Here is a 12,794-nt window from a genome sequence, read left to right as displayed (position 1 = left end):
ATTGACATTGGATCTGGACCATGGTGTTTAAAATGATAAACTGTGGTAGGGTAAACCAGGAACACATATCTTAAAAGTAAAATTAGATCATTTAGCAGCACAATTGGAAAGTACCTCTTAATGCCAAGAGTGATCAAAATCAATAACTTTCTAGATAGATAGTACATGCTGCTTCAATAGAAAATTTAAGACTGATTTTATATAGTAAGGGATATAGATCGAAGGTGTGTCAGTGAAATTCTGGTGAGTATCAGCCATGATTTAATTATAGTGGAACAGACTTAAAGGGATTGGATTATATGATTTTGAAAGCATAAATTAAATTCCAGTGTTCCCATATCTGTTCTGTTTTATTCTTGAAATCAAAACTTTGTTCAGCTCTTTCCTGGAGTTTTAAAATTTGTGGATGTTGTACCATTTACCTTTCTAATACCAGGAAGAATGGGCATTATTTGTATTACCTCCGACAACTGATTTGATCATAATGGATGTAACCTCCTGTTAGCTAATCCTATCTTGTAAGATGATACCTTGGTAAAACAGAATTCCCAATTTTATACCGATTAATATGCTATAAGGAAATTTTGTTTTAAAAGAGCATTGACCTTCAGTGATATTTGTGTGAGTTATTGCAGGCGTTTTCACATATGTACTCAAAGGAACAAGATTTGCAAAATGGCTTTGTGCTCATACCAGGCCATTAAAATACTGAATTTGATCATAACACTTCACGGAATAACAATTCTGCAAGCTGGCAAGATGAAGAATGAGTGGGAGGAGGGAGGTGGAATGAAATTACTTCCATTCTTTCCAAGCTTCAAAGGCTAATGAAGACATCAATGCTACATAGAAATTAATTGTATCTTGGCAAAATGTTACTAGAGCAATTTTAGTAAAGGAGACCCCATGTGCACAGATGCACACTGCAATTAATCATCTTTATTGACTATGGTGTAGTGGGCTGATTTCTCTCCCACAGTCATGCAAGATTTTTGATGGATGGTTCTTTGTACACAACAGTAGTTTCCTATTAACTGCTGTTTTCATACTTCATAGGGACCTGCCTGGGGTTGATTCTACAGAAGTGACGACGATTCCACTGCTTCTCATTGATACCTCAGGATGTGGTCTGCTTGAAATTGATGAAGAAGATGAACAATCCAAAGGAAATAAGGGTACCGTATCATTCATGGGGGATAAGGTTAAGTTCGGAGGTTTGATTTTCTTTAGCAAATTGCGATAATTATTCTTGGAAGATAAATTGCTTTTCTCTGCAATTTCGTTAATTATGCATTCAGGTTAACTTCTAGTGTGTGTTACTTTGACGAGGTTTACTTTAGAGCCTTAGAGTCATACAGCGCGGAACAGACCCTTCAGAGCAACATGCTCCAACTACACTCGTCCCACCTGCCTGCGTTTGGCTCATATCCCTTTAAACCTATCCTGTCCATGTAGCTGTCCAAATGTATTTTAAACATTGTCGTAGTACCTGCCTCAACTACCTCCTCCGGCAGTTCGTTCCATATACCTACCACCCTTTGTGTAAAAAAAGTTGCCGCTCAGATTCCTATTAAATCTTTCCACTCTGCCTGTGGGCGGAGTGGTGGAACAACTGATAAATGGAAGCTGGCAGCCCCTCGCCTTTTTCAGTCGTCACCTGAGACCCCCCCCCCCGAGCAGAAATACAGCGCTTTTGACCGGGAGCTCCTCGCGCTCTACCTGGCCATCCGGCATTTCCGCTAATTCATCGAACGCAGGGATTTCACAGCTTTCAGCAACCACAAGCCACTCACGTTTGCCTTCCCAAAGTGTCTGATCCCTGGTCATCCCGACAGCAGCGTCACTTGGCCTACATCTCCGAGTACAAGACGTGCGTCCAGCACACCGCTGGCAAGTGCAACCGGGTCGCAGATACATTGTCCCGCACTGCCATCAATGCCATCCATGCTTTGGCTCCATTGCGATGTGTCTACTGGACAGCCAAGACCCATCATCCCCACGGCCTGGCGCCGCCGGATTTTCGACATGGTTTGGCTCACCCTTCCACCGGGGCAACAACGGCACTGATGGCAGACAGGTTCATGTGGCACGGGTTGCGCGAACTGGTCAGCAACTGGGCCAGGGCGTGCATCGCCTGTCAAATCTCAAAGATTCAATGACACATCAAGGCACCGCTGCAGAATTTCGCGCTGCCACACCGGCGTTTCGACCACATCCACATCGACTTCATTGGACTGCTGCCTCCATCCAGAGGCGTCTCCCACTTTTTCACCATCATGGACCGATTCACGAGATGGCCGGAAACCGTGCCGCTCTCGGATACCTCCACTGCGATGTGCGCACGTGCCCTCACTGCCCACTGGATCGCCAGCTTTGGTGTGCCGGTGGTCATCTCCGACAGAGGTGCGCAGTTCACCTCAGAGCTGTGGTCAGCAATGGCCCGGCTGCTTGGCACTAAGCTGAACCACACTATGGCCTACCACCCGCAAGCAAACGGCCTCGTGGAGCGTTTTCACCGGTACCTGAAGGCATCCCTAAAGGCACGGCTCACGGGCCCGAACTAGATGGACGAGTTGCCCTACGTCCTGCTGGGCATATGCACTGCCCCAAAGGAGGACCTGGCAACTTCCAGGGCCGAGCTAGTGTACGGCGCCCCGCTTACGGTCTGGCGTGAGCGACAGGGTTGTATCGGTTAATTATTACAGTACCTCTACAGGATGTCTTAAACTGGAAGGAGTTGCGAATATTCACCAATATTTGATCATATGAAAAGCTATTAAATTTTTCAAACTCGTTTCTGTAGAAGAGATTTAGGCATGGGGATGCTCCATTTAAAAGGCTTGCGTTTTAACAAACTGGTTTCTCAATTGATAAACATTTTACACTATTTAAATTGAGATTTTTTTCTGGTCCAATGCTATCAGTAGGATATCTGTCCAATCTTTCATTTGGATTGGGTTTGTGGGAAGATATAAATGCAGCGATGTAGATAGTCAATAAGGTAATTCAGCAGAAAACTGCAGTGGTGAGTTTTTATCAGGCACCACAGCAGGGTAGTTATTTTATATTAAAAGGACAAAGTTAAACTGCACTGTGGTGCAGTCACTGCATGATTATTTTTTGTTGTTTGACAAAAGATGTGTTAATTTGAATTAAGGTGGCTCTGTATGTTCATAGTATGTGAAATAAAACAGTTTATCTAATTAACTGTATCTCATCCTGCCAGATTTATTTCTGTCTACCAATGAAACATTTGGAGGAGTTTGGGAAACGACTACAAAACATATCCAATTTCTATTGCAGGAACTGTTGCATTCTTAAGTTAAACTAAAATATTGGTGGCTATGAGCTTGCCAGAATCTATTTTGACATAAATATCTTGAAGTCCTCTCAAGGAAAGCAGAAATACAACACGTGTAGGAAGGAACTGCAGGTGCTGGTTTAGACCGAAGATAGACACAAAATGCTGCAGTAACTCAGCAGAACAAGCAGCATCTCTGGATAGAAGGGATGTAAGGGATAGAAGGGTCGAGACCCTTCTTCAGACTCAAGGTCTTCTTCAGGGTTTGAAGAAGGGTCTTGACCCGAAACATCACCCATCCCTTCTCTCTATAGATGCTGCTTGTTCCGCTGAGTTACCCCACCATTTTGTGTCTATCGTCAGAAATGCAACAGGTGGATTCTTTGGTTGTTCTGAATTGTATTACATTGACGTGTGCTGCTTGTATTTTAGGTGAGGTCGAAATTGTGACAAAGCACCTTCAAGCCCTGACTGAGGCAGGTGTCCATCCAAAGGACATTGCAGTGATAGCACCATACAATCTGCAGGTACAGTAGTTGATCTTTTTCTGCAGTTCTGTGCAGGCGAAACCAGTGTCAGACATTTAATTTCTTATATTGAAATATTATTAAGGCAATCAAATTATAAAAGCTCTGATGTTCAGATAATAAATCCAAATAGTTATGAACCTTCAACAAATATTGTCTTGTTTATTGACCTGAAACATAAGTGCTCCCATTTGATGAAGCTGTGTGTGAGGATAAGGGGGCTTTGTTGCCCACTGCATATCGCCATCCTCATACAGAAGCCTAAGTCAGGTTTCTGGCTGCAGGCCAATGATATTTCCCCAGATGTTCCATTAAGGATTGCAGATGTTTTTGCAGCTGGCACTGCCTGACTACAGCCGGATCTGCCCTAAGCTCTTAAGGACAATTGTGTCTACGTTGTTGTGCCAGGATCTATAATTGCATCCAAGCAGGTACAGCCAGTGGTTAAACTGAAGAAGAAGGGTTTCAACCCGAAACGTCACGCATTTCTTCTCTCCAGAGATGCTGCCTGTCCCGCTGAGTTACTCCAGCTTTTTGTGTCAAAGCCAACTGTCTGTTGGCTTGTCTTTTTATTCATCTGCATGTTTGGTGTGTGTCCTTGGAAATATTCAATATTAATAGCGCATTGGCAAATCTCAACTTGCCACCAAGTCAGCTCAAAGGGGTGCAACCAAGGTTTACATAATGTAGAAACAAAACAACTGCAGATGCTGGTTTATACCAAAGATGGACACAAAGTGCTGAAATAACTCAGCGGGTCAGGCAGCATCTCTGGATAAAAAGGAAGGATGGTCCCAACCCGAAATGTCATCTGTCCTTTTTATCCAGAGATGCTGCCTGACCCGCTGAGTTACTCCAGCACTTTGTGTCTATCTCAAGTTTTACATGATGTTGTTCTTTGGTTTACAATGAGTAGCAAGTAACACAGTTAGCAACCTGGGTTCAATCTTGGTCTTCTCTGAAGTCTCTGAGGTTTTTCTATATTCTCCCTGTGACCACATGGGTTTCCTCTGGGTGCTATAGTTTCCCAGAGAGTGTGGGTTCTTCCTACTTTGATAGTTAGTAATACCATGCAGAGATGACATTTCCGGCTCTATGTAGTTTTGAAAAAAGGGCATTTGGAGCTTATCCAAGAGAATTTTAAGGGCATGATTTTGTCTAAGCCAATCTTCCCAGTCCTGTGTATGAGTTGCTGCATTGTAAAGATAGATGGCACCCAAGCCAGGCGACTCACTGCGTGCTAGTTCCAGAAGCAGACCCACAATCACTGAACTAAACTAAACTGAATTATGTGTAGAAATTTACTTTCAGGAATAGAAACCATGCTTAATCTAGATTTACTTTTCACTTCTGGTTTGTTGAGAATATTGCAGCAGAGATGTAATTTGAAAATGAGATAAAAGGATAGAACTGAGACAAATGGGTTTTGGCAAAGGATGTAGAAACTGTAGTTTGATGTATTTTTGATTACATTATTTTAACAATGATATTTCTTATTAAACAGGTACAACTCCTGAGAAAAGAACTGTCGAGCAAGTACCCTGAGCTGGAAATTAAGTCTGTAGATGGATTTCAAGGAAGAGAAAAGGAGGCTGTTGTTTTATCCCTCGTGAGATCCAATAGAAGAGGTAAGTGCTGAGGTTTGTGTAATAGTTTAAACTTTTGAGATACAGCACGGAAACAGGCTCTTCAGCCTACCGAGTCCGCGCGCACCAGCGAATCCCATACACTAACATTATCCTACACACCTACAAACCTGTACGTCTTTGGAGTGTGGGAGTAAACCAGAGCACCCGGAGAAAACCCATGCGGTTTCTCAGGGAGAACGTACAAACTCCCTACAGACAGCACCCATGATCAGGATCGAACCCGAGTCTCCATGTTTTGTGCCTTTCCAAATGGCAATGTATACTGTCCTATACAACTTCTTCCAATAACGTGCCCACTGAAAGTAAGCATGCAGGTACAACAGGCAGTGAAGAAAGCTAATGGCATGTTGGCCTTCATATTGAGAGGAGTTGAGTATAGGAGCAAAGAGGTCCTTCTGCAGTTGTACAGGGCCCTGGTGAGACCACACCTGGAGTATTGTGTGCAGTTTTGGTCTCCTAATTTGAGGAAGGACATTCTTGCTCTTGAGGGAATGCAGCGTAGGTTCATTAAGTTAATTCCCGGGATGGTGGGACTGTCATATGATGAAAGAATGGAGCGACTGGGCTTGTATTCACTGGAATTTAAAAGGATGAGAGGGGATCTTATAGAAACATAAAATTATTAAGGGTTTGGACACGCTAGATGCAGGAAACATATTCCCGATGTTGGGGGAGTCCAGAACCAGGGGCCACAGTTTAAGAATAAGGGGTAGGCCATTTAGAACGGAGATGAGGAAAAACCTTTTCACCCAGAGAGTTGTGAATTTGTGGAATTCTCTGCCTCAGAAGGCAGTGGAGGCCGATTCACTGGATGCATTCAAGAGAGATTTAGATAGACCTCTGAGGACGAGTGGAATCAAGGGGTATGGGGAGGAGGCAGGAACGGGGTACTGATCGTGGATGATCAGCCATGATCACTTTGAATGGCGGTGCTGGCTAAAGGGCCAAATGGCCTACTCCTGCACCTATTGTCTATGTATCTATGTATCATTGGAAATGGGCTGACTTTTAAATGATGATGAATGATATGTTTGTCTCATCCAATATTTCACATGCCTCTTTAACAAAGTTTCTGCTTCATACCCCACTCATGTAAGAACAATACTAGTTACTCCTTTTGTATTCTCATTCTCTTTATGTATTTAGAATTTGTGCATTTTTTCCAAAACTCTTTGTTTTCCTTTCTTTTGGTTTCACCCTTTTGCCTTCAATAATTATTGCTTTCTGCAGTATTTAGCTCTTTGCATCTGTCAAACATTTCATTTTTGATGCAAACAGGGCCATAAATCTGCGGTCTTGTCCTTTATCTTTTTGTGTGAATATGTTTCTATTTTTACCCTGTAAAAAACTGGTTGGGTGGCTTGGTGACAGAATTGGCCTCCCTACTTAACCCACTGCTCCCTTCGAAGGTAGACACAAAATGCTGGAGTAACTCAGCGGGTCAGGCAGCATCTCAGAAGAGAAGGAATGGGTGACGTATCGGGTCGAGACCCTTCTCCCTTCTGCCACCAAGCTGCCCAAACATCCTTGCCATGCTGTATGTTGTTTATTTATTGTTAACCTTGCTGCAAGTAGATATAAAAAGAAGATATAATACTTGAACATAGAACAGTACAGCACAGGAACAGACCCTTCTGCCCACAATGACTGGGCCGAAAATGATGCCAAGATAAACTACTTTCATCTGCCTGCACATGATCCATATCATTCCATCCTCTGCATATCCATGTGCTTATCTAAAAACCTCTTAAACACCACTATCATGACTCCAGCAATCTTGGTGTCTCTATCATATCTGCCTCCACCACTAGCCCTGGCAGTATGTTGCAGGTACCCACCACTGTCTAAAAACCTGTACCACACATCTCCTTTAAACTACAGACGTGTGAAAACCCACATCTCCTGATTCAGGGACAATTTCTTCCCAGCTGTTATCAGGCAACTGAACCATCCTATCACCAAACAGAGAGCAGTACTGACCTACAATCTACCTCAATGGAGACCCTCAGGCCATCTTTAATCAGACATTTCTGGATGTTATCTTGCACTATTATCCCCTTATCCTGTACCTGGACACTGGACGCTTGATGGTAATCATGAATAGTGTTTCTGCTGACACCATACCGTGCAACAATAAAGCATTTCATTGTACCTCGGTGCATGTGCCAATATACTAAACTGAACTATAGCAGCAAATTTATACAAAGTCAAAATATTGGCAGGCATTCGATAGTTCGGAAAATACAGTTGGAGCTTTCAGATGTGTAATCGTGAAGTAAATGCTTCAAGACAATTCATAATCGCAGCATATTAGTAAATATTGTTGCCAGTAGAAAATAAAGTAGTAAATTTTCTTTGGATAAGCTGAGCAGAGGCTGGGAAATTGATTCCAGTTCTGTCAGGATAATGGTGAACATGTCAAAAACTGCTAATTAATTGTACAAGCAATGCATTCTCTTCTATTCTTGATATACTCAGCAGGTCAGGCTGCATATGTGCAAAGAAGAAGCAAGTTAATCTTTCTTCACAAAATGCTGGAGTAACTCAGCAGGTCAGGCAGCATCTCAGGAGAGAAGGAATGGGTGATGTTTTGGGTCGAGACCCTTCTTCAGACTGATGTCAGGGGGGCGGGACAAAGGAAGGATATAGGTGGAGACAGGAAGATAGAGGGAGATCTGGGAAGGGGGAGGGGAAGAGAGGGACAGAGGAACTATCTAAAGTTGGAGAAGTCGATGTTCGTACCACTGGGCTAACAAGCTGCCCAGGCGAAATTTGAGGTGCTGTTCCTCCAATTTCCGGTGGGCCTCACTATTGACTGAGCAGGTCAGGCAGTGTACATGGGGAGAGAAACCTGTTTCCAGTGTATTTATGCTATTATGCTAAACAGGCCAGTCTCTCCCATGCCACTACAATGCACAGGGTATCACAATATCTGCACTGTTTTCCCTGTTGATTGCCATATAATAATAAATGGAAAAGGAATTAGCGAGAAAGGATCAGGAACATGCCACTCCACGCCACACTTCCACATAGTCATAGAGTCATACAGCACAGAACCAGGCCCGTTGGCCTGACGCCCATACCGACCAAGAGACCCCATGTGCACTGGTCCTACTTGCCTTTCCTATCCATGTACCTGTCCAAGTGTCTTTTAAATGTTGTTATAGAACCTGCCTCAACTACCTCCTCTGGAAGCTCGTTCCATATACCCAGCACCCTCCGTGTGAAAAGTTGCCCCTCAGGATCCTGTTGGATCTGTCCCCTCACCTTAAACCTATGTCCTCTGGTTCTTGATTCCCCTACTCTGGTTAAAAAATCTGTGCATTAATTCCATTTATTCCCCTCATGATTTTATACACCTCTATAAGATCACTCCTCAGTCTGCTGTGCTCCCAATGAATAAAGTCTTAGACTGCCCAACCTCAAGTCCTGGCAACATCCTGGTAAATTTTATCTGCACGCTTTCCACCTTAATGACATTGTTTCTATAATGCCTGACCCTTCAGGTGCCTGGTTTGGGAAAGCACACTTGCCCCATTCGGAAATTGCAGGATGAAGATGGGTAAATTATGTATTGCATGTGATATACCTTGAAGGGCTGAGATGTGATTAAATAGTGTTGCAAAGTACATAATCCAATTTTACACGTACTACTTCCAGCATAATGTTCAGTGCCTTATTTCTAAAATATCAGCAAAATTCCTATGTTGCTGATGAATAAAATGCTCTTTTGAAAAATAAATGTTCCCTTAGTTCACTGTGAGCTTAATTTTTGATGAGAAGAGTAAGTTTGACAATAGACAATAGACAATAGGTGCAGGAGTAGGCCATTCGGCCCTTTGAGCCAGCACTGCCATTCACCGTGATCATGGTTGATCATCCGCAATCAGTACCCCGTTCCTGCCTTCTCCCCATACCCCTTCACTCCGCTATCATTAAGAACTCAATCTAACTCTCTTTTGAAAGCATCCAGGGAATTGGCCTCCACTGCCTTCTGAGGCAGAGAATTCCACAGCTTCACAACTCTCTGAGTGAAAAAGTTTATCCTCATCTCCGTTCTAAATGGCCTACCCCTTATTCTTAAACTGTGGCCCCTGGTTCGGGATTCCCCCAACATTGGGAACATGTTTCTTGCCTCTAGCGTGTCCAATTATGTTTCAATAAGATCGCCTCTCATCCTTCTAAATTCCAGAGTATACAAGCCCAGTCGCTCCAGTCTTTCAACATACGACAGTCCCACCATTCCGGGAATTAACCTAGTGAACCTACTCTGCACTCCCTCAATAGTAAGGATGTCCTTCCTCAAATTTGGAGACCAAAACTGCACACAATACTCCAGGTGTGGCCCTGTACAACTGTAGAAGGACCTCTTTGCTCCTATACTCTTGTTATGAAGGCCAACATTCCATTAGCTTTCTTCACTGCCAGCTGTACCTGCATGCTTACTTTCAATGAGTGATGAACTAGGACACCCAGAACTCATTGTACTTTCCCTTTTCCTAACTTGACACCATTAAGATAATAATCTGCCTTCCTGTTCTTACCACCAAACTGGATAACCTCACATTTAACCACATTAAACTGCATCTGCCATCCATCTGCCCACTCACACAACCTGTCCAAGTCACCCTGCATCCTCATAGCATCCTCCTCACACTTCACACTGCCACCCAGCTTTGTGTCATCTGCAAATTTGCTAATGTTACTTTTAATCCCTTCATCTGTCATTAATGTATATTGTAAATAGCTGCAGTCCCAGCACCGAGCCTTGCAGTACCCCACTAGTCACTGCCTGCCATTCTGAATGGGATCCATTTATCCCTACTCTTTGTTTCCTGTCTGCCAACCAATTTTCTATCCATGTCAGTACCCTACTATGTTTGGATATATTGTTTCCAGCCCCAATCACAGGATAATAAATCAAGAGTGTTCAACTTTCAGAGCAAGGTATTGATCACTGTAGATTCTTGGGAGAAACTGAATAGTAATCGACCAAGACCTGGGGTTGCTAGTCAGGACGGCACAGCTGGTGAAGCTGTTGCTTCACAGAGCCAGCGACCGGGGTTCAATCCTAAACTCGGGTGCTGTATGTGTGGAGTTTCTCCCGCTGACCATGTGTGTTTCCTTCGGGTGCTCCGGTTTCCTCCCACAACATGCGGGTTTGTCGGTTAATTACCCCTAGAGGGTAGGGAAAGGATGAGAAAGTTGGATAACATGGAATTAGTGTGAACGGGTGATGAGTGATCGACGTGAACTCAATGGGCCAAAGGGTCTATTTCCATGCTGCATCTTTCCATCACTCAATCAATTCAGGAACATGGGTTGTGGGAGTTTAGAGATACAGCGTGGAAACAGGCCCTTGGGCCCACCGAGAACATTGGAAAGTGATCACCAAAGCATCCACGATTCCTAGGGCCACTTCCTTGAGTACTCTAGGATGCAGACCACCTGGCCCTGGGGATTTATCTGCCTTCAGTCCCAACAGTTTACCCAACACCATTTCCTGACCAATGTGGATTTCCTTCAGTTCCTCCTTCCAACTAGATCCTTGGTCCCCTAGTATTTCTGGAAGATTGTTTGTGTCTTTCTTAGTGAAGACAAAACCAAAGTTGTTTAACTTGTTTGACTTTTCTACCATTTCCTTGTTTTTCATTATAAATTCACCTGTTTCTGACTGTAAGGGACCTACATTTGTCTTCACTAATCCTTTCCTCTTCACATATCTACTGAAGCTTTTACAGTCAGTTTTTATATTCCCCGCATGCTTTCTTCCATGCTCTCTTTTCCCCCTCTTAAATAACCCCTTTGTCCTCCTCTGTTGAATTCTAAATTTCTCCCAGTCCTCCGGTTTGCTGCTTCCTCTGGCCAGTTTATATGCCTCATCTTTGGATTTAACACCATCCCTAATTTCCCTCGTTAGCCACAGTTGAGCTGCCTTCCGTTTAATTTTTACGCCTGACAGGGATGAACAATTGTTGTAATTCATCCATGCGATCTTTAAATCTTTGCCATTGCATATCCACCGTCAACCTTTTAAGTATCATTTGCCAGTCTATCCCAGCCAATTCCCGTCTCATGCTGTGGAAGAAATTAATTTAGAGGGAAATTCAGGGTGGACCCAGACAATGGAGTCTTGATAACACCCTGCTTTGCTCCAGGAATTTTTCCCCTGGAGTGATGCTCGGCTCTGGGCATCCTGTAAGTGGCTTACATCAATGCTAACCGGGAACTTCTTTGTGCTGCAGACTTAATTTTAGCCACTTGAAATTGCGGGGTTTGCCTGAGGGCAATCTGTTTGGCTACATAATCAGCTGATCTGTTTCCCTTTGATACATCATCTTCCGATGATGAATGAGCTTCGCACTTAATAACTGCAATTTGCCGTGGCAAATGAATAGCATCCAATAAATTTAAGACCAATTTACCATGCTTAATAGTCTTTCCTGTTGATGTGATGAATCCTCTATTTTTCCCTAACTGCCCAAAGTCATGTACAACCCCAAACGCATAGCGAGAATAAGTGTAGATATGAGCACTTTTATCCTTTGCCAATATGCAGGCACGAGTCAGGGCATGCAGCTCAGTTGCCTGAGTGGACGTTCTGGATGGTAAAACATATGCCTCCAGCACTTGGTGTGGTGTGACCACCGCATACCCTGCTAATAATCTGTCATCGCTAGGTCTGTGTGAAGAGCCATCAGTAAATAGGACCAGATCAGGATTATCAATCGGATGACTCTGTAAGTCCAGCCTGGGAGTGGCAGTGGCTTCTACAAGCAATAGACCATCATGGTCACATCCTTCTTCTGGCAGTGGTACAAAGGTAGCTGGGTTTATAGCAGGTGATCGCAGATAAGTATAGTTCGGATGTGATAAAAGGATAACTTCATATCCTGTTCTAGCGGCTGTGAAATGCTGTTTGGCTGCAGAGTTTGATAATAACATCAAGGCATGAGGAACAGTCATTACACATGGGTGATCAAGAACGATGGGGATTGATTTTTCTATCATAGCTGTTGCCGCGACAGCTCGCAAGCAGGCTGGCATGCCATTTACTACAGCTGGTAAACCCACGGAATAATAGGCGACTGGTCTTTTTCCCCCTCCATGTTCTTGAACCAGGACCCCAGTTGCAAACCCCTTTGATTCATTTACATAAAGTTGAAAGTGCTTTTTATAATTTGGCGATCCCAGTGCCAGAGCAGTAACCATAGCGTTCTTCAGATCTCTAAACGCCTGGTCTCTTTCTGCAGTCCATACTAGTCTGGAGAGCTCAGTCTGCAAGGTGGCTGAACGTATTGCTGCATCTAGTTCCCT

The 12,794-nt window shown here is 43.6% G+C and overlaps 1 protein-coding gene across 1 annotated transcript in view; it reads left to right on the top strand.

Moving 5' to 3' along the window:
• Nucleotides 1-12,794, top strand: part of ighmbp2 (immunoglobulin mu DNA binding protein 2) — a 62,503-nt gene that overhangs the window by 37,742 nt on the left and 11,967 nt on the right. Inside the window, exons 11-13 of the mRNA XM_078415138.1 lie at nt 1,057-1,175; nt 3,734-3,828; nt 5,333-5,456. Of these exons, the coding sequence (XP_078271264.1) occupies nt 1,057-1,175; nt 3,734-3,828; nt 5,333-5,456 (338 nt within the window). The remainder of the gene's footprint in view (nt 1-1,056; nt 1,176-3,733; nt 3,829-5,332; nt 5,457-12,794) is intronic.

This window comes from Rhinoraja longicauda, chromosome 18, assembly GCF_053455715.1.
Source record: "Rhinoraja longicauda isolate Sanriku21f chromosome 18, sRhiLon1.1, whole genome shotgun sequence".
In the NCBI taxonomy this organism is placed as follows: Eukaryota; Metazoa; Chordata; class Chondrichthyes; order Rajiformes; family Arhynchobatidae; genus Rhinoraja; species Rhinoraja longicauda.
The sequence above is the reverse complement of the archived record's forward strand: the minus strand, read 5'-3'. Positions and strand labels throughout refer to the sequence as shown.